The following is a 20,334-nucleotide window of genomic DNA, read 5'->3' as shown; positions in this document are numbered from 1 at the left end:
TTTGCCACCAGAAACATCTGATATGTAAGCAATCTCACCTGCTTTCAAGAATAATGCTGACATTTGGTGGCAAAATGACTGAATTCTTGATGTGATTTCAGCTTGATTTTCAAGGTTTGGGGTAGTTTTGGAAGATTGGTATGCAATTAGTTTGCCTGAGGAAGGTTTTGTGCTTTCATGCCAGCCGTTAAAATCCCTACCCAGAGTCAAAAAAGATTTCAGCCAGCTTCAGTGGCCTCTTGTGTTCTTGAAAGTTAGGAAGTTGAGTTTGCATCTTTGATTGCTTAAACCAAGGATGTCAAACTCACATTATCACGGTGTCATCACGTGACGTATCGGGACTTTCTCCCCCCCGCCCTTCGCTAAACCAGGCATGGGCATGGCCAGCGGGCCAGGAGTTTGACATCCCTGGCTTAAACTCTGCCTGCCTCTTGATGTTGAGATCCATTAAACCTCAACATGGATCTTTTCTTTCTCTTGTAGGAGTAAAATAAAATTGTATTGTATCACATTTCTATATATTATTATTGCCTTCAAGTCAGTGGTATTTTGTGTGTGTGTGTGTGTGTGTGTGTGTGTGTGTGTGTGTTGATTCATGGTGACTGCCAATATTGGTTCCTGCATTTTTCTTGCTAATTTTTTTTTAAGTAGTTTGCCATTGCCTTCTTTCCAGGGCTTAAAAGAGTGTGGCTGGCCCAAGGTTACCCAACAGGCTTTGTGCGTAGACCAGATTTAGAACTCTGAATATCTTGGTTTTTAGCCTGGTGCCTTAACCACTACGCGCAAACTTGCTTTATTATTTGATTTTCTTAATTCTTGGATGAGAATTTACATCAGCATCAGCTAGCATAATTGTTCTTTAAAAGGCTAATATATCTAGTCCCAAATATTTGCAGGGCATCAAATTGAAGGAGAATGTGAGCCAAATCTCACAGCTTTATTAACTATGGTTTATGGCTATGCAAAGCCAATCAGTTGGAACTGGTTAAGTAAGTCATGTTTAAGGAAACCTTGGCTTAGCATGATGTGTGAACCAAGATAATAGCCTTTGCACATTCAGCTATATCTGCTATTTTACCATAATGTGATATAGCTCGCCATTTCTTGTATATATATTTGTTTAGGTTAGTATTTTTGTTTAGTGTTTTTGGACATGGTATGTTGCTATTTATCAGAAACCACAGCTAGGTAAGAGTGAACACTCTTAATATATTTTTAATCTTGGTGGATATTGAAAGGAAAATTGTATGGAATTTAAGATGTTCAGGAGCTGATAGTTTCAGTTGGGCAAACAACCTCTTAATAAATACTGTTTTGTACTTAATAAACACTGTATTTTTTGAAATGCTACACCTTGTTGCTGAAAGAAAACTTTTAGAAGTGTTTGGTTTTTTTATTTGCTTAAACTTGTAATCTTTGTGAAAAAAATTAATCTAAAAGGATATTGCATTTCATAATACTTATTGTGGAATTCAGCGGGTAATCATTTATTTCCTATTTTGTCCATGACAGCGGTGTATAACAATAATTTATGATTCAGAAAAAAATAATTGTTGTAGAGTTAACTCATTGAAAGCTGCTTTTCAGGGCCAGTCACGACATTTCCAAACCATAGTTTTCTTTTTTCTCTCTTTGTATAAGTTTCCATTTATGAGTAATTCATATATTATGTTTTTTGCGGTTTGCCCAAGTAGATTCTCTCTTTTTAAGCAGCAAATCCTGTGCCAGCTGAGAACATCCTGTTAAGATCATCAATCTGTAAGTCATGAATACAGCAAAAACTCTCAAACATTGATCGCCCAGGAAACTAAACAACTACTTATAAAAGCAAGTGTTGGCATATCTTAATTATGAATACTTCAGTTATGATGAATTACATGTTCTGTTTATAATCTAATATTTACCATAGTCTCTTACCATTATATGTGCTTATATACTTTTTTTCTCTAGTACATTTTTGTGTTTGAATTTGTCTGCCTAATGCACTGACTTGGACTAAAGCAAATTATTGACATTCTTCATTAAACTTCCTTATTGATTAGAAAAGATAACAGTTTCTACAGTAATTTTTAAATTATTTGATATTTAAATTATTCTGCGATGTTACATTTTTAAATTTCCTAATCTTAATTTTAATATTTTAATGTTTGATTTGTGGGTTGTGTATATATTGATTATATTGATTATATTGTATACCGCCCAGAGCCTTGGTTAAGAATAGAAAATATAAATAAATAAATAATAAAATTATAAAGAAAACATTGATGTGTTTTTCCAAAAAAGCAATGGGAAGTCTTACAGTTTTGTTTTGTTTTTACTCCAACAGTCTTTAAACACTTGGTTGTGAAAGGCCCAGCAAAATGGTGCTTCCTCACATATCAACTCAGCCTTCTAAATATTAAAACCCTAGATTTCACAAGGAAGTTAAAAACATATGCAAATGTATGTCTTCATTTAGATTGCAGAATTGTTGATCGGGAATTAGTTGTGATGGCATTCGGGAAAAAACTGTTCTTGTGTCTAATTGTTCTGGTGTGCAGTGCCCTATAGTGTCGTTTTGAGGGTAGAAGTTGTAACAATTTATGTCCAGGATGTGAGGGGTCTGTAGATATTTTCACAGCCCTCTTTTTGATATGTGCAGTATACAGGTCCTCGATGGAAGGCAGGTTGGTAGCAATTGTTTTTTTCTGCAGTTCTAATTATCCGTTGAAGACTGTGTCTTGTTTGGTTGCAGAGCCAAACCAGACAGTTATAGAGATGCAGATAACAGACTCAATAATTCCTCTGTAGAACTGAATCAGCAACTCCTTGGGCAGTTTGAGCTTTCAAAAAACATTATGGCAATGGATAAATCTACTGACTAGAACGAGCAAAAGGGATGAAGGAAGATTTCAGGTGGCAGATTTACCTCTACTAATGTCATTTATGGCTTAAGATGTGGAAGGCCTATTTCCTCATAAAACCACCCTAAAGGAGTTTCTAAAAAACAAAACAAAACAACCACCCTCATTTTTTCCCCCTGGGTTGAATAGATGCCACGCTATCCGAATAACCCTCCCACGCTAAACAGGAGCACAGAATGGCATTGTTAATGGAGTTTACAGACGAAATAATAGCATTTCAAAGCAAGCAGCAGTCTCTTGTTGCAAATGTAATCATTTACAGTAGTGCACCAAACTAACTATTTTGGTTAATCCTGATTAAACTCCTCCAGGAAATACCTTAAGGGAATTTAGTTTGGAAGTTTCATATCACCCACTTGGGAGGAAGCACACCATTTTTTCAAAGGCACAGAATGATCTTGTTGGTTATTCACCCTTGGAAGTTTCCCACAAGCAATGAATGAGTAAATATATATTTAAATTTATATGGATGTATTGTTTTGCAAACATGGTCAAAGCCAGCTTAAATAGAGCTGATAAATATTTTGATTTCCTAAGTGGCATATTTAAATCTATATAGATGTATTATTCTGCAAACAAGGTCAAAGCAGGCTCTTAAATAGAGCTAAGAAATATTTTGATTTCCAAAGTAGTATATTTAAATCTATGTAGAAGTATTATTTTTTAAACAAGATCAAAACAGACTCTTAAACAGAGCTGATAAACATTTTGATTTCCTCAGTATCAGTGTGTTGGAAACTGTTTTTATCTCTTCTTAGAGCTACCAGTACCATTGAGATTTCAACCAGAATAATCCTCATTCTGTCACTGAAAGATTTCAGGAAATTTTCCTAACGTGGCATCTAAGCAGGTTGGTCTACAACTCCTTAGTACTCGGAGATAGAATGACCATTGGTTGAGGAAGGGCAAGCCTACAAATAGATAGGGAATGGGAGGGTTGTTCACTTTGCTGTTACAGGATTCAATTTCACCATGTCCAGATGTAGTTTGGCACATCTGGAGGGAGATTGGGTTAAGCAGAGCTGGGTTGGTGAAATCATAACTTAAAAATATGCATATGACTCCAGAGCAGACATTTCAAATCCCTTGTGATTTCAGACAGCTATCTCTACCCTGACTTGGTAATGTTGGGTTTGAACATAGATCTTTGCCTGCCATAACTCTTGGTGTCAAAACTATGACCTTTGTCTGTCTCTTTGCATCATTTTTAAGTTGTGGAACATTTGCCAACCATTCCTTATGTTTGCGATGTTAAATTGAGTATTTGGAAGGTTCTAAAAGTACTATCAAACAGGTGGCAATTGTTTGTAACAAAAATTAGGACTCAGTTCTTGATTATATCAGTTTTCCTTTATACTCATATTCTGTATGAAGTGCCCTTTTTATTGTTTAAGGAGAGTGCTGTCTACTTAATGTACTTTTAACAGCTTTCCCATTTTTTCCATTTTATTTAAAGAAAGCTGTATCAACAATAAAGAAATATGCTCTGAGAAACAAGCAAAGAACATTCCTTTTCCTTTATTGTCTCTTCCCTAACTGACCAGACTTAGGTCATATGATGACATGTTATTGCCAAGTCTAATGCAGTTTTGTGGGCTGTTGTCATAGAAAGATCTATGTTTTATATGAACCTTTTTTAAAAAAACAAAAAAAAACCAGGCTGTTAGTCATCATGATTTCATATTAGACAAGCATTCGCAGATAAGGACTTTGAGAAGAAGGATTGCAATTAGAATTCTGCAAATTTGTTCATTTCAATCTGAAAAAAAAATGCACTTTTAACTTTTGCCTTTATCAAATAAATATGCAGATTTTGAAAATGGCTTACTTTGGTTTTGGCTTTATCAATTCTCCAAAATATAATAAAACTGTACGGCAACTTTCTGTACTTATATCTTAATGTGAGGTTGGAGAAGCTGCAACGTATTTTATGTGTTTGTGTTTAGTTCTACTTTATCTCCTTTTTATACTGCCAAGAAGCTTGGTAAGCAGAGCAGCAAAATCCAATTAATAGTATCCTGTGTTCTATATAGTGTTCTAAATAGTATTCTCTTTTTAGAAGCTTGTATCATGGGGAAATGCCTAAGTAGAGACACTAAAGAGAGCTCCTGATTTTAGGCCAAAAATGCCATTCATTCAAGACTTCCATTTAAGAAAGTGCATTTATTGTTTCAGAAGAGAGATTGAAATAAATACATACTTCTCAGGTTCCTGTGCTTTCAAGTCAAACTTCACTCTTGGTGACTGCCAAGACGCTCCCCCTTGGCATTTTTGGAAGTCTTTTGTCTTCTCCTCCTCCCTCCTCCTTTTTTCTCCTTCTTCCTCTTCTCCTTCCTTCCTGTCCTTGTCCTCTTCCCCTTCCCCTCCTTGATGTAAAATATAGGGTTTTCAAAATGCAAAAGATACATCCTTACAGAAACTAGTAATCCACTTTTTTCCCCTTGGGAATGATTTGCAAACATGCAGCAAGTTATTTTATTGCATAATAATCCATTTTATCACTAGAGGTCAAGAGTAAGGATTGGTAGATAGCTACTGCAGAGAAAACTCTTTTGATATGTAGTGCTACCAAATTCTGTAACTTTCTCCCCAGATATTGTTGGTCTGGGTCTTTGAACTTGGAAACACTAGCATAAAAAAGAGGTGGTTCCATTTTCTTTTTCTTTTGCCTTTTGAGCTGTCCTAAATTACTTGTATGTTGGATTTTCCCTGGACTTTCAATGATGGATCTCTTATATATTTGCTTTTCCTTGGTTTTAAGTTGTATTTCCATTGTGAGCCCTCTTGAAGTTAGAACTATCATGAATAAAGAAAAGAACTTTTTTTCCTTAACAGCTAATTCCAATTCTAGGCTAATTTTCCTTCCCCCCCAGCCCTCCCAGATTGGATATGAGTACAGGTATTCCTCAATTTATGACAGTTCGTTTTTAGTGACCAAAGTTACAATGGCACTGAAAAAAAGTGATTTATGACCGTTTTTTCAACATTTACAACTGTTGCAGCATCCCCATGGTTGCATGATCAAAAATTTGGATGCTTGGCAACTGACTCATATTTATGACAGTTGCAGTGTACCAGGCCCATGTGATCACCTTTTGCCATCTTCTTACAAGCGAAGTGGGGAAGCCACATTCATTTAACAACTGTGTTGCTAACTTAATAACTGCAGCGATTTATTTAACAACCGTGGCAGGAAAAGCCATAAAATGGGGCAAAATTAAGTTAGCCACAGAAATTTTGGGGTCGGTTAGGGTCGTACTTTGTAAGTCAAGGACTTACCTGTATGCTGCCCCAGTGTTGTCCCTCGTTTCTTATTCTCCTTATTGCTACTGAATTGAATGTATAACTTCTCCTGTATTAAAAAAAAAATCGGTCTGCGAAGCTGCTGAGTTGTGTTTTTAAACGCCATAACTTAAAACTATAAGAGAACCACTCCAGTATATTTTACACAAAAATGCATCCTTTCAACACCTCACCAGCTGTTAACATTTACAAAGGAATCTGATGAGGGTGTATCAGGCGAATGTTGGAAACCAGAGAGCTGGAGCACTTCACTTCCCATGGAACAGTTGAGCTTTTTAATCAACGAGATTAGCAAAGCCTCACCAAATGCCCAAGATCCAAAATGTTGGCAGGCTTTACAGATGTTACTTGAGTGTTTGTTTGAAAGAGCGCCTTTCCCAAACTGGTTGTCTCCAGATGTGTTGGATACAAGTCCTAGAATTGCCAACTATTTGACTTACTACTCATGGCGGTGGAGCAACGTGTTGGCGATAGATCAACTTATGTGGAGGTCACCAGCTTAGAGAAGACTGTTTGTTATCTGCTTGCTGCCAGGGAAGTGTGTAGGTTGTTAGACCAAAATAGACACGTAGTCCTCGACTTACAACCACAATTGAGCCCCAAATTTCTGTGGTTAAGTGAGACATTTGTTAATTGAGTGTTTGCCCTATTTTACGACCTTTCTTGCCACGGGTGTTAAGTGAATCACTGCAATTGATAAGTTAGGAACATGATTGTTAAGTGAACCTGGCTTCCCCGTTGACTTTGCTCATCCGAGGGTTGCAAAAATTGATCACATGACTGTGGGATAGAGCAACCGTCATAAATATGAACCAGTTGCCAAGCCTCTGAATTTTTTTTTTTATCACATAATCATGGAGATGCTACAAAGTTTGAAAGACAGTCATAAGTCACATTTTCAGTGCCGTTATAACTTTGAATGGCCATTAAATGAACTGTTGTAAGTTGAGGACTATCTGTACTATAAATAGATCTGCCCTATTTCTGTCAAAGCTCATTCCCTTTGCCAAACAGCTCATGAAAAGGAAACAAAGATAAACATTAGCTATAGGTTAGCTGGTTTTTTTTTCATGTCCTTGTTTTCAGCTTTAGATACGGTAGGTTTGTGCATTCCAAACTGCTATCTGAATTGTGAAATGTTCAAACATACAGCCAAGCGGAGAGAGAGAGAGTCGGTAGCAAAATCAAAGTTCTTTTTTACTCTTAGATTCATCCTTTTTTGAAGATAAATGAGATAAATTTGCTTTAGGAATACAATGTCTGGTGCAAAGACAAAAGTTCAAAATTACAGAGGAGAAGATGGCAGCTTTGGTGGCAGGGTTGGGTTTGAAGCTGCGTCACTTCAGTACCTCTGTTATTAGGCCAGCATCCAAGCTAGTACAGCCCCCAATTCAAATCTATGGGTTAGAACAGAGGTCTCCAAACTTGACAACTTTAAGACTTGTGGACTTCAACTTCCAGAATTCTCCAGCCAGCATAGCTGGCTGGAGAATTCTGGGAGTTGAAGTCCACAAGTCTTAAAGTTGCCAAGTTTGGAGACTTCTGGGTTAGAAGGCCGATATGCCACTGCACACTACTCTGCTGCTTCTAAGCAGAAGAAATTGGATCAAGTAGAAAAAGAACTGACTCGTGTGTTGGCAGTAATGAAGGTGCCTACATTATCCGGCATTGTCATGAATCCTTATGTAAAGGCCAAAGTAAAACAACAGGTTATGAATGATCTTTTACTTAAAGAGAAGATGTCTCCTCTCACTGTCATCAATTTTGTCAAAACGCTTGCTGAAAACAGTCGGTTGCCTTACACTCCGGGTGTAATTTCTGCATTTGGTAGGAGAGATATTGTGCTCTGTAACTACTGCTCAGACCTTGGATGAGGCCAATCTTACTGAATTGAAAACAACTTTGAATGGTTTTCTAGCCAAAGGAGAAACTCTAAAATTGGAAATTAAGTCTGATCCATCAGTTGTGGGTGGAATGATTGTCAGCATTGGAGACAAGTACATTGACATGTCTACAAAGACCAAAATTCAAAACATGAGGAGGATCATGCAAGAAGTTGTATAATGTCCATCCAGTTATGAATGTTCATTAAAAACTTGTAAGGTCTATAATGAGAACAATAAAAATGTTTAATGAAAAAAAAGTTCAAAATTACTGATTTATTGGTCAAGCGTATGAATAGGAATCTTTTCAGACTGATGGTTTGTATCTGGGTGAAATGCATTAAAGAGAGGTTGGTCTTTGTCCCCTTGTGGCTATGTAGAGACTCTAAATTTGTGCCTTGTTTGACTCCTCCCCTTGACTTTGCCAATCTATTTTCTACATACAGGTAGTCCTTGACTTATGACTACAATTTTGGCTCAGTTATGGTACTAGAATTTTCACTGCTAAGCGAGGTGGTCACTAAATAAGTTGTTTCTAATTTTACAACCTTTTTGCCATAATCATTAAATGAATCTGGCTTACCCCATTGACTCAGCTTGTTGGGAACTTTCTGGGAAGATTGCAGATGGGCCATTATCTGAAGCCTATGACCATTGTAGATACATGCCAAATGCCAAGCACTCGAATCACAGTGACTTGGTTGTGGGGACAATTCAACAGTCATAAGTGCAAAGGACCGATTGCAAGTCACTTTCTTCAGCATCGTCCTAACATCAAACAGTCATTAAACGAATGGTTGTAAATTGAGGACTACCTTTATATGCGATCGTGTTAAGATTAAGCTCTTGTCTCGGCCTTGTTTAAGATGTTCAGAAAAGTTTTGTTTGTGGTGGCATCAGATAATGCCTTGCTGTTTTGTCCAAGCCTAACATTCTTTTATTTAGCCTTAACAAAATACTCTAGCATTTATATTACTCTAGTACTTAATTACTCTAGTACTTATAAGTACTCTGATGGTACTTATAAGGCTCCATATCATTTTTTTTTAAAAAATAAAATTTTAATTAATTAAGATGACAAGAGCAAGATTTTACAGGCATTCTTAGAACAATAAGAGCCACAAATATCTGTCTGGAAGAGAGCAGGCCAACATAATCCTCTTAAAATGGGCTCAGAAAATCCTGGCTTGTTAAATCATAAAATTAACTTGGAATTAAATGGATTACAAATCATGGTTAATTAAAAATGAAAAGAAAGTCTACTGATTTCTTTATAACTATTCTGGGAAAAGTCTGCATGTTTCCTTCAGAAGAAGATAAAATACGAAAGCTCCAATATAAATATAAATATAAATCTGGGTAATTCTTGTCTGGCCTTCGAAAATGGAAGCACCACTATGCAAAATTATTTGGTTGGCGTTGCTGGTTACAAGCAATCCTCACTTATCGATGATAATTGGAATCAGGAACTCCATGGCTATGCAATGTAGCTATAATATGCAACATCTTGCGACCATACCAACTTATGACAGCAGTTCTGGCAGCTCCAGGTATCATTGTTAGACAAATCCCTTGTGATCACACTATCCCACAATCACATATAATTGCCACTTGTAGTCTTCCCCTTTGACTTTGCTTGTTGGGAGCTAACTGTGAAGGTTGCAAATGGCAGGTATGTCATCACGGGATGCAGTGATGTCATAATTGTGAACTGGGGATTCTCCATTATGCTGGATGGAGAATCCAAAGTGTGGGGTTGATTCTGCTTCCTTGCTTGAAAGGCTGAATCAATCAAATTCTTAGTCCCACCTTCTCCTATTGAGCATGTCCAGTTTTGATTCAGTCTTTCATGCAAGAAAGACACACGGAGAAAGGGCTCAGGAACAAGAACTTTGAAAGCATGCTTTGGATTCTAAGAAAGCAATCAAAACTAATTCAGCAAGGAAAAGCAGAAATAAGGCAGAACGGAATCCATGAGTAACCACGTCAGAGATGCTCCATGAGTGACTGAGCAGCTGTCGGTCGTGGAAGACTACAAGGACTGGTCAGATATCTCTCATTCTGCGCTGTTGTAACTTCAAAGCAGGCATTAAATGAGGACTACCTGCATTTTAAAAATAGGCTTGATTTATTGCATCCTCTACTTCAGAAGTCTCTAATAGGTGAGAATGTTTTAAATTTCCAGAGTGGACATCATCTTTTTTTGATGCGATGGTGAAACATTTCAGAAGACCTGGAGATGTGACCTAAAGAAAAATATGTTGATCAAGAATCTTGAATTTAAAAAATATTATATCTACTTGTAGATGCTCTAACCTTACACCTCATTTTACTTTCTAGGGAAAAAAAAGACTTATCAACAGAGAATCTTTTAAGACTTATTGGCAAGGTTTGGAAATGTATTGGCTACCGTAGGCACTGCCGTGGCAACCCAGAATTGGGAATGAAATACTGCATTCTTTAAATATTTTTGCCCATGGACTAATTCAGAATGGCTGCAGAAGGTCCATCTGCAGTGGTTGCCAGGGTCAGATGCCACTTTGCCAGTGTATTTTCCAGTTGGACAAAGCGTGATTTGAGCAAACCTATCCAGAGAGTCAGATGTTTTGTGTTCATGTTCTGCCAGCAGCTTCTTTTTCAACCTTCTGTATTCTTATCTTTCTTATCTTTCAGCCTTGCCCTGCTTGTGATAAAGATAGCATTGATGGTCTGAGGACCCAAGCTTCTTCCCCTTAATGCTTGTTGTAAAAGCAGATAAATTATTTCCATTTCTTAGACATGCCTCCTATAAGAACCCTTTCATTTGGATGTTAAAATTACATTTTAAATTGGCCTACTCTGTCAAATCTTGGATGAAAATAGATTGAGCAGATCTGTCAGCAGTGATTTTGGTAAGCTTCCCTTTTTTTCAAAGAAACCACTCCAAAGCAACCACACATTGTGCTGCTCCTGGAGATTACAATGTCCTGAAGGACAAGAATGGTCTGTTTTTCTTCTTGTTACTGGAAGGCCAATACTTTCTACGTGGCCTTAGGAATCAAGATCTGCACTGAAGGCTGGTTGCAAGTTCCCTGTTGGGTGGCTGTCTAACATTCAATGGTTCTTCAGGATTGATTCTTCTCAACCTACAACAGTTCATTTACTGATCGTTCAAAGTTACAACAACACTGAAAAATGTGACTTACAACTTGTTTTTCATAGTTACAACCTTTACAGCATCCCCATGATCATGTAACCAAAATTCAGATCCTCCTCCTCTTCCTCCACCACCACCTCCTCTATCTATCCTTTCTATCTAACCTTTCTATCTACCCTTTCTATCTATCTTTCTATCTATCTTTATCTATCTATCTATCTATCTATCTATCTATCTATCTAATCTTATTTTTCTTTATTATTATTTTATTATTATTATTTGTTAAGAGCCAAGGTGGCCCAGTGCTTAGAATGCAGCACTGTAGGCTACTTCTGACTACCGGATGCCTGCAGTTTGGCATTTCAAATCCCACCAGGCTCAAGGTTGACTCAGCCTCCCATCCTTCCGAGGTCGTCGCTACAACTTTAAAAGCACAACTATAATGATGTGGGAAAATACCCGAACAAAGCTGAATATTATACATATATATGTATGTATGTATGTATGTATGTATGTATGTATGTATATGTATATGTTTTCTTAAGTTTTCACGGGTACTTACATGTATCAGCTTTGTTCAGGTATTTTCCCACGTCATTATAGTTGTGCTTTTAAAGTTGTAGCAACGTTTTGGCAGAATCTCATCTGCCATCATCGGGCTTCTGTATTGTGTTCGTCTGTGAGTCAGACTTTCACAGCCGTTTCAGTTTTAAATTTGGGGCTAGCCTACTGCTGTGCCAGAATGTTTTTTCTTCATCCTGATTGGTTGGGAGTCAACCAATCAGAACACAGCCAAACCCCGAACCAATGAGAACACACCCCACCCAATCAGAACACAGCCAAGCCCCCACCCAATCAAGTCACACCCCCACTAGCAGTTAAAAGGAAGAAGCAGCTGCAAGCTCACATTACTCCGACAAGCACAAAGCTGAAGACACAAGCCTGAAGATGATGAATGAGACTTCATCGAAACGTCGCCTAGATACTTCCAATTTTATGCGGGAGAAAACCCGAATAACCAAAGATCCACCTACAAATACCCGCGAAAACCTCAGAAAACAAATATAAATATAAATATATGATATATGACACCCCTAACACCCCTCGGGTATGTGTGCCTTAAAATGGCTTCTTCCTGTCAGGGCTCCAACAAATCCCCCTCATTCAAAGCAAAAGTCTCTATCTCTGGAAAAAGTATCTTTTTAGTTGACACTGCCATGGTAACGGCTTCACAGGGCTCCCTCTTTTGTGGAGGAATAGAAGAATTGTGACACTGCCCGATAGACAGACAACAGTGTGAGTCCTGACTACAGGATTTTCTTGTCTGATACAGGATTGGGATAAATAAAATACCCAGGCAATGCCGGGTTATTGGCTACTGATGTTATAAAATCATGCACTATTTGGAAAAAACATATAAAATATTCTTTTAATTGCAACAAACATACATGATGACAGATTAATTAAACAGAGGCCAGGATTTTCTCCAAGATGTTAGCATTAATAAGCCAATTGGAAACCGTGGCCACGATGCTATTTTATTCAATGCAGACATTGGATGATTGCTAAAAGAAAAGTCTGACATCACATTTGACTAATAATAATTTCTTAGTTGGGGAGATTAATAAAAAGTCATAAAATTAAATGTCGCCTTGAGTGACTGAGGAAGCATGCCTTCTCCATTGGTTGCCCAGGTCCTTTGGGGCAGCATCCCCCAGAGATTTGAATAGTGCCCAGAGGCTCCATTCTAGCTTTGCTCCCAGGCTGGAGCTTAGTATATTTGGGAGGCCCCTGACATTTTTTTTATTGTTGTTATTTTTAGTCCAAGCTGTCACAAAACTGTGTTACGCATCTTTATGTTTGTAACTGTTCTAACTTTGTATTTGGATTTTGTAAGCTGCCCAGAGCCTACTGACAGCCATAATAAAATCTAATAAAATAAATTTAAGGAAGGAATAGTTTTTCAAAGCCAAATTGTAGAAGTTTAGTTAGGAACTTTAGCTCAAGCCTGGAAGTGTGCCATCCAGTTATGCTGAGAATTGCCAGCATGGTACCAAAGCTGATAAGAGAAAATGATAATGGAAAGGTGACAGTGGAAGTCTTCTGTATCTGAAGAGGATGAAAAGAAGGGAAGAACAGCATTGCAAATATTGTTTTGCATAGACAAGACAAATTCTTAGTCTCACTTTTTGGGACAGTTCTTATGTCCCTTGCTTGCTTAATTCTGTGGCATTGGTAGCAACTACCTATCAATAATTTGCTTTTAGAGTGCTTATAGGAAATTTCTTCCTCCCATCACTTTGTTGTGTCTTTCTGGTAAATAATGATTAAACAGACCCTTGATTGCATCACCTCTTTCCTTTCAGTGTCCCTACTTTGTGCTCCTATTAGAGTTGTTTTTAATTATGTTTTGTGAGAAAACCTTTAAGTTTGAAGAAACCACGTTTCCCCTAGGATTGCAAAGCTAATTGAATGAGCCCCAAAGATAATAAGGAGTCTGGAGGCTAAACCATACAATGAATGGTTGAGGGAACTAGGCATGACCAGTCTAGCAGAAAAAAGGACTAGGGGTGATATGATAGCAGTCTTCCAGTACTTGAGGGGCTGTCCCAGAAGAAAAAAGAGTCAACTTATTCTCCAAAGCACCTGAGAACAGGGCAAGAAATAACTGATGAAAGCTTATCAAATAGAGATGCAGAATAGAATGAAGGGGAAATTTCCTGACAGTGAGAACTATTAATCAATAGAACAGCTTGTATTCACAAGTTGTGGGTGCTCCATCACTGCAGATTTTCAAGAAGATTGGACAGCCATTTGTCCAGAATGGTATAGGACAGTGGTGGCTAACCTTTTTGGGCTCCTGTACCAAAAATTGTGCACACGCTTGCACTCGCACGCTCGCATGCTACCACCCAGAAGGCAATGTGCGCTCCCCATGCCCCCGCGCATGTGCACACAATCCTCCTCCCTTACCTGCACTGTGCCTCCCAGCTGATTTTTGGTCCATTTGAGGTCTTTTTCGGCCTCCCAGAGGCTTGAGGACAGCTTCTGCAGCCTTTGCAGGCCAAAAAATGGGCCATTTTTGTCACTTCCGGTATTTCCGGAAATACAAGAAGTGATGAAACAGGCCTATTTTTCAGCCTGCAAAGGTTGCAGAAGTTGTCCTCAAGCCTCTGGGAGGCCGAAAAAGGCCTCAAACAGGTCAAAAATCAGCTGTGAGGCGTGCACATGTGCAGTGAGGTAAATTTGCCTGCGGCTCGCGTGCCACCACAAATGGCTCTGCGTGCCACAGGTTTGCCATCACAGGTATAGGATATCCTGCTTGAGCAAAGGATTAGACTAGAAGACCTCCAAGGTCCCTTCCAACTCAACCCTTCCAACTGGATTCTGTATGTGCTTCCAAATAGGAAACCCTATTCAGCCAATAATCAGAAAGCATCTGGTATCATCTTTTCAATATTCTGATTCATTGATAAGACTGTAGCTCAATAACTAGATTCCAAGTTCTTTTCCAGTATTTGTATGTTCTGATGTGTTCAAACAACAATTTATAATATATAAATCTATATATTTTGGATCAGTTTATATATAAAACAATGTATAAAACAATGTACAAGTGTTTAAATCAACCTGGCATATATTCAGTCAGCTGTTTGAATGCTGCAGACTGATGGTTATTCAGAAGCATTGGTATAGAATTTCTGAACTTCTCAAGAAGAGTGGTGGAAAGTTTTTGATTTCTCATTACTTTATTTTATATCTGTCCAGGCTAAATAAAATTCCCTGTGCAGTTTATGTTATCTTTTGTTACGTAAGACTTTGAAGTGAGGATATTGTCAATTCTTTATGAATATAGAGCCAGTATCCTAAAAAATTGTAAGAAGTCATGGATACCACATTTTATTTTATGGAACTCTGTGGAATTGGTAGGAGGCATGACAAAATAGTAGATTCCTCTTTTGAGGTTTCTACGTGGACTCTGTGATTTAAAAAAACAAAAACAAATCTGACCTTCTGGTTTAGTTCTAGTCTCTGGTTGTGTGATTGCAATTTCTTTTTATGGAATTGTTAAATGTCTTGCCAAAGGATATTTGTAATAGCTGTTGTAACTGGAATTGCAGGTTTGTACCCTTTTTCTTACTTATCTAAATTAACAATTGCATATTTGCTCCTATCATAAATGTTTTATAAATTGATCTCTTCTCTAATTTATTTATTTTGCTTAGGTACTTAGGACTTCAGACAGGTAGAGGTAGGTTTGGGTTCACACTTGTTCACAGAGCTTCACAGGGTAGTTTACTCTGCCCAGTTATCTTGGGTCATAGAGATAGATAGATAGATAGATAGATAGATAGATAGATAGATAGATAGATAGATAGATAGATAGATAGATAGAAAAGCTCTAGAACAGGGGTGGGCAAACTTTTTGGCTCGGGGGCCGCATTGACTTTTAAAATTTGACAGACGGGCCGGGTCAGCACAAGATTTTGGGAATCGCCCCCACCCTTTCCCCCCTCTTCTCCTCCTTCCCCTCCCCTCGGAGGCCCCCTGAGTCAGGAGTTGCTACCGCCGGCGCGGCTCCGCGCAGCTCCAGTCCCGCGTTGCCTCGGGAAGGGAAAGGCAAAAAGAGCCACGGCGGTGCTTTGCAACGGCAGCAGCGGCACCGGAGGCTCAGGCTCAGCGGCTCCTGGTTTTGCCTTTTCCTTCCCAAGGCAATGCGGGACTGGAGCTGCAGCACGGAGCTGCGCCGGCGGTAGCAACTCCTGACAGCCCCAACCGGACACCTGAGCCCGGGCGGAACTGCCTGTTGCTGCTGCCGGAGCACCGCTGGGTCGCCTCCTCCAAGCAGCCTGCCCGCCCACCGGGCTTCCTTCGCTGCGCGGCTCGGGGCCAGGCGCGGCGCCACGCGAGTTAAAGGAAGCCGAAAGTTGTTGGGAAGTTGCTCGGGTTTCCAGGGCTTCCAGGCTTAAACTTTGCACAGGCAAAGTTTGCAGGCGGGAGCGTCTTCCCGCCGAGGAGCGGGAAGGGTTCCGCCCGCGGGCGGGCTGCTTGGAGGAGGTGACCCGGCAGTGCTCCGGGTTTCACCTTCGCCACGCGGCTCGGGGCCAAGCGCAAGCACCAGCGAGGAAAAAGGAAGCCGCAAGTTGCTGGGAAGTTGCTCGGGTGCTGGGAGCAGGCTTTTAAGTGCCGCCCGAGCAGGACCGCCGAGCCGAGAAACGGGGCACCAAGGCAGGGCAAGGCTCCATCAGCAGCGGCCTAGCTTTAGGTGGCTCCAAGCAGCCCGCTCAAGCAGCCTGCCCTCCCACCGGGCGGAACCCTTCCGCTCCTCGGCCGGAAGACGCTCCCGCCTGCAAACTTTGCCTTTGCAAAGTTTAAGCCTGGAAGCCCCGGAAAAAAAAGGGGATCGGCGGGGACTCACCTTCGGAGAGGTCGCACTCGAAGGTGATTTCGAACTCCCAGCCGAGGCCTTTGCAAAGTTCTTCTTTTCTTTCCTACCCTGAGAGCGCTCCGCACTGTTTTGCAGCTTTGGGGCCATGCGGCGCAGGGTAATAGCCCAGCTATTTTTTTTTCAGAGGCGGGCAGGATTGGACAGACCAACGGGCCGGATGTGGCCCGCAGGCCATAGTTTGCCCACCCTGCTCTAGAAGATGCTTCCATGCTTTTGATTTAAATCTTAACGATCAAAGCAGCTTCTATCTTGAGATTTTTGAGAGGAGCAGGGTGAACAGTTTGTTTTGTGGTGGAGCTGAGTTCAAAAATTTATTTTTCTTCTGGAGTGTGTCTACTGAAAGCAACTTTGGTCTGCATGATGAAAGCTGCTCTTCAGTGTTGGACTGGTATTGACCAATTTTCTATCAACTGTGATTAAGGACGGAAGGCTGAAAAGATCAGAAAACTGGATTTTTAGACAGGTTTGTGCCTCTTTACCTTTATTTTGAACTTCTTTGCAGTGTAAAACATTTTCTTTTGATTCAGTTCAAAAATTATAGGTCTGACTAGAAGAGAAAAAGAGCTTCATTGTTGGTGGAGATTTATATGTGGGTCTTCTGAATGGAATCTATGTTTAATTCCTGATAGCAGATCTAGAACCAGAGTGCTACAGATCTAGAGCAGTAGATTTGCAGTTAGCCTAGTCTACATATTTCAGTACATCTTTATGCTTTGTATGCTTTCTTCTTCTCTTCTAGAGAAAAAAGAGCAGAAAGGCACTCCTGGGAATAGGATGGGAAATTTTACTCAGGTCTGTAGTGCAGCTAGTATTAATTCCTACTGCAAGATGGCTACTCATGAGACGAACTTTTTTACTATTATTATTATCTATATATATAAAAGCGAAATGCCATCATCACAAAATTTCCAGAACCGTAAAGTCTACAAACTTGAAATTTGGCATGTATGTTCCTCTTGAATTCTAGGTGCTCACTACTATTGGAAGAATTATCCTTCTGGTTCAGTTCCAAGTGGGGAAAAAGACACTGGAAACATGGAGGCTGTTTGGAAAGATGGTTTAATGGTGGACAGGATCACATGGCTTGGAGCTCCAAAGAAGGAAGAATGATCACATGCTTCAAGATGAAGGAAAAGAAGGAAAGGCTGAGATGCTGAGTGTGCCTGGGTTTTATATCCTCTGTTGGGGTTTGAATTTGAGCTTGTATTCTGATTGGTTGTCAGACTCCCATGGGGCCAGGCAGGGGCAACTCTGCAGGCTGTCCTGAGTCCCAGGCTTGGTTGAGCCTTGCTGGATGTTGATGTAATGAAAGGGCTTTGGGCAATTACTATAGCTTTACCTGGAGATCTTTGTTATGTAAAATAGGCTGGCCTAGGCCAGAGTAATGGCCCATTAGCAAAGGTGGCGGGGGGCTGAGTTTTTGCTTCTGAGGTGAGTTTCTGCTTCTGAGTTTCTACTCTTTTTAGGGGAAATATTCTGCCTTTTTAATATTTCCTAGGATATTTCATTTTTCTAGGAGAGGGTTGGGTGATAACTTCCTACATTATGAAAGGTGGAAGTCTACCTGCAGCCATATAATCTGACTGGATGATTTTAGTCCAGTCACTCTGTTTCAGCTCAGACTTCCTCACAGGCTTAAAACATTAGAGCAGAGGTCTCCAAACTTGGCAACTTTAAGACTTGTGGACTTCAACTCCCAGAATTCCTCAACCAGCTATGCCGGGAGTTGAAGTCCACAAGTCTTAAAGTTGCCACGTTTGGGGACTCCTGCATTAGAGAAAAGAGTAGTATGTTCGTTGCATTACATTCCTGGAAGAAAAGTGGGGTATAAATCTAATGAAAAAAATAATAATGAATTTGCTGTGCTTGCCTTTGAAGACCATTGAAATGCTGATACAAAATGAGAAGGTTGAATTGATAGCAGGCAAGATCAGTTATGGTCTTCTAATATCTTCCTTGTAAGAGCTTTATTGATGGACAAAGTGGCTAATTATTGTTTGTAAGCCTCCTAGAGTCACAGAGTAAGCGGGTGGCCATATAAATCCTATAAATACACATGCACATACACACACATGAATGCTTATATACTTCAAATTTTACATTTGGGGATGGTGGTATTTGGGAAACCAGATAAAATTGCGTGAAAACACTGGCTAGAACAGGGGTTTGCAATCTTAAACCCGCAAAGAGCCATTTGGACCCGTTTCCAGGGGTGGGATTCAAATTTTGTAACAACCGGTTCTGTGGGCGTGGCTAGGTGGACATGGCTTTTTTGTTTTGCAGTGCACACATACACCCAATTTTGACGGCCTTCTGGGCCTCAGGGAAGCCTCCTGGGGGGCATTTTTGCTCCAACAAGACTTCCCTGGGGCTCAAGAAGGAAATAATTTAACAACCGGAGTGACTGGGTGGGCGTGGCCAATTCGACATCACTCACTCCCACCCAGTCACCTCCTGCTCTGGAATATGGAGCAAGTCTCCATCCCCCACCATCATCCTTCTCAGGTCAGGCAAGGAGGGGAGGGGCCAGCCAGTGGTGGGATCAGCCGACAGGGAGCCGCAGCAGAGGGCCGAAAGAGCTGCATGTGGCTCCAGAGCCGCAGGTTGCAGATCCCTGGGCTAGAAAAAAGAACAGACTAAGAATCCCTAACCACCAAGAGATTTAACAGGAAACAGCCCATATAAACCAATCCCCTTTCCTTTGGGAGAACTTGCTCCTGTTTTTTTTTAAAAAAAAGTTGATTTCCCATCTCACATTTCAAAATATGTGAATTTTTTGCTTTCTCATGGAGCTTTCAAAGCTTGAAGGTTCATATGCATGATGGGAATGTTTTCCCCCTGGTTTCTGAATGATAGATGATGTGTGGAATATGGGCTGATGGTACCTTGAAATTTGGTTAGTTTAGGGGAGGGGAATTATGTGCATTTTCAGTTATATATTGTTAAATGCTATTGTCTGGGTGTTGTGGGCTGCTTAGAGTCATTAGCTTGAAGCAGCATAGAAGCCCCAATAAATAAAAGAAATATTGCTTCCCCCCAAAAAGCAGACTGATCTAATGCAGCATTCTTCATTGTCTTGTTACTTGGAATTATGCAAGTGCAAATCTAGCACAAGAGGAGAATTTGGACTAGCTCCATAAACAGCCAGTTGGCCTCAATAAATAATAAGTAGTCCCATCCCTGCACGTGCGTGCTGTTTTTCCTTGTCCTTCCTCTAGGAATTTGCTAAATTGGCTGCTGTTTTAGCCAGCTTGGTCATGAGGCAGTCTTTACAGCTGAAGCAGTAGTACTACTTCTTGATAGCCCAGCTGCAGACTTTAAAAAAAAAAAGAAAGGCAAAATAGCATGGTTATCTAGCCTGTTGATGCTGGAAAACTGATAACCCAGCCACCTGCTGCTTTGCATCACACCCGCCTATACACTGTGTGTGTGTGTGTGTTTTTTTTTTTTTAATTGGCAAATGACTCTACTTGGAGGAGAGACAAAGCTTGTTTCTGTATTGGAAAGATAGCTCTAGTTGTGTAGCTTTTGAAGGGCCCTGGGCTCTTTTGTCTGATGTTGTTACAGGGCTGGTTCAAAATGCAGAAGAAGGGCATACTGCTGTTCTTATAAAGATAGTCCTTCTGCGGAACATGTCCTTACAAGTTGCCTTCAGTTCCC

At 40.0% G+C, this 20,334-nt stretch overlaps 2 protein-coding genes across 32 annotated transcripts in view; both read left to right on the top strand.

Annotated features, from left to right (window-relative positions):
- MICAL3 (microtubule associated monooxygenase, calponin and LIM domain containing 3) overlaps nt 1–20,334 on the top strand; it is a 216,465-nt gene that overhangs the window by 38,637 nt on the left and 157,494 nt on the right. The window lies entirely within an intron of this gene.
- LOC113419349 (ATP synthase peripheral stalk subunit OSCP, mitochondrial-like) lies at nt 7,477–8,298 on the top strand. Its single transcript, XM_087969129.1, is given in 3 exon segments — nt 7,477–7,603; nt 7,747–8,034; nt 8,036–8,298. Coding segments are annotated over 3 exon segments (621 nt in total). The 5' UTR covers nt 7,477–7,505; the 3' UTR covers nt 8,271–8,298.

Source organism: Notechis scutatus, chromosome 6 (genome assembly GCF_049901735.1).
Source record: "Notechis scutatus isolate UNSWTSFEM ecotype Mainland chromosome 6, rNotScu1.2, whole genome shotgun sequence".
In the NCBI taxonomy this organism is placed as follows: domain Eukaryota; kingdom Metazoa; phylum Chordata; class Lepidosauria; order Squamata; family Elapidae; genus Notechis; species Notechis scutatus.
Note: the sequence above shows the minus strand (reverse complement) of the source record. Positions and strands in the feature narration are given on the sequence as shown.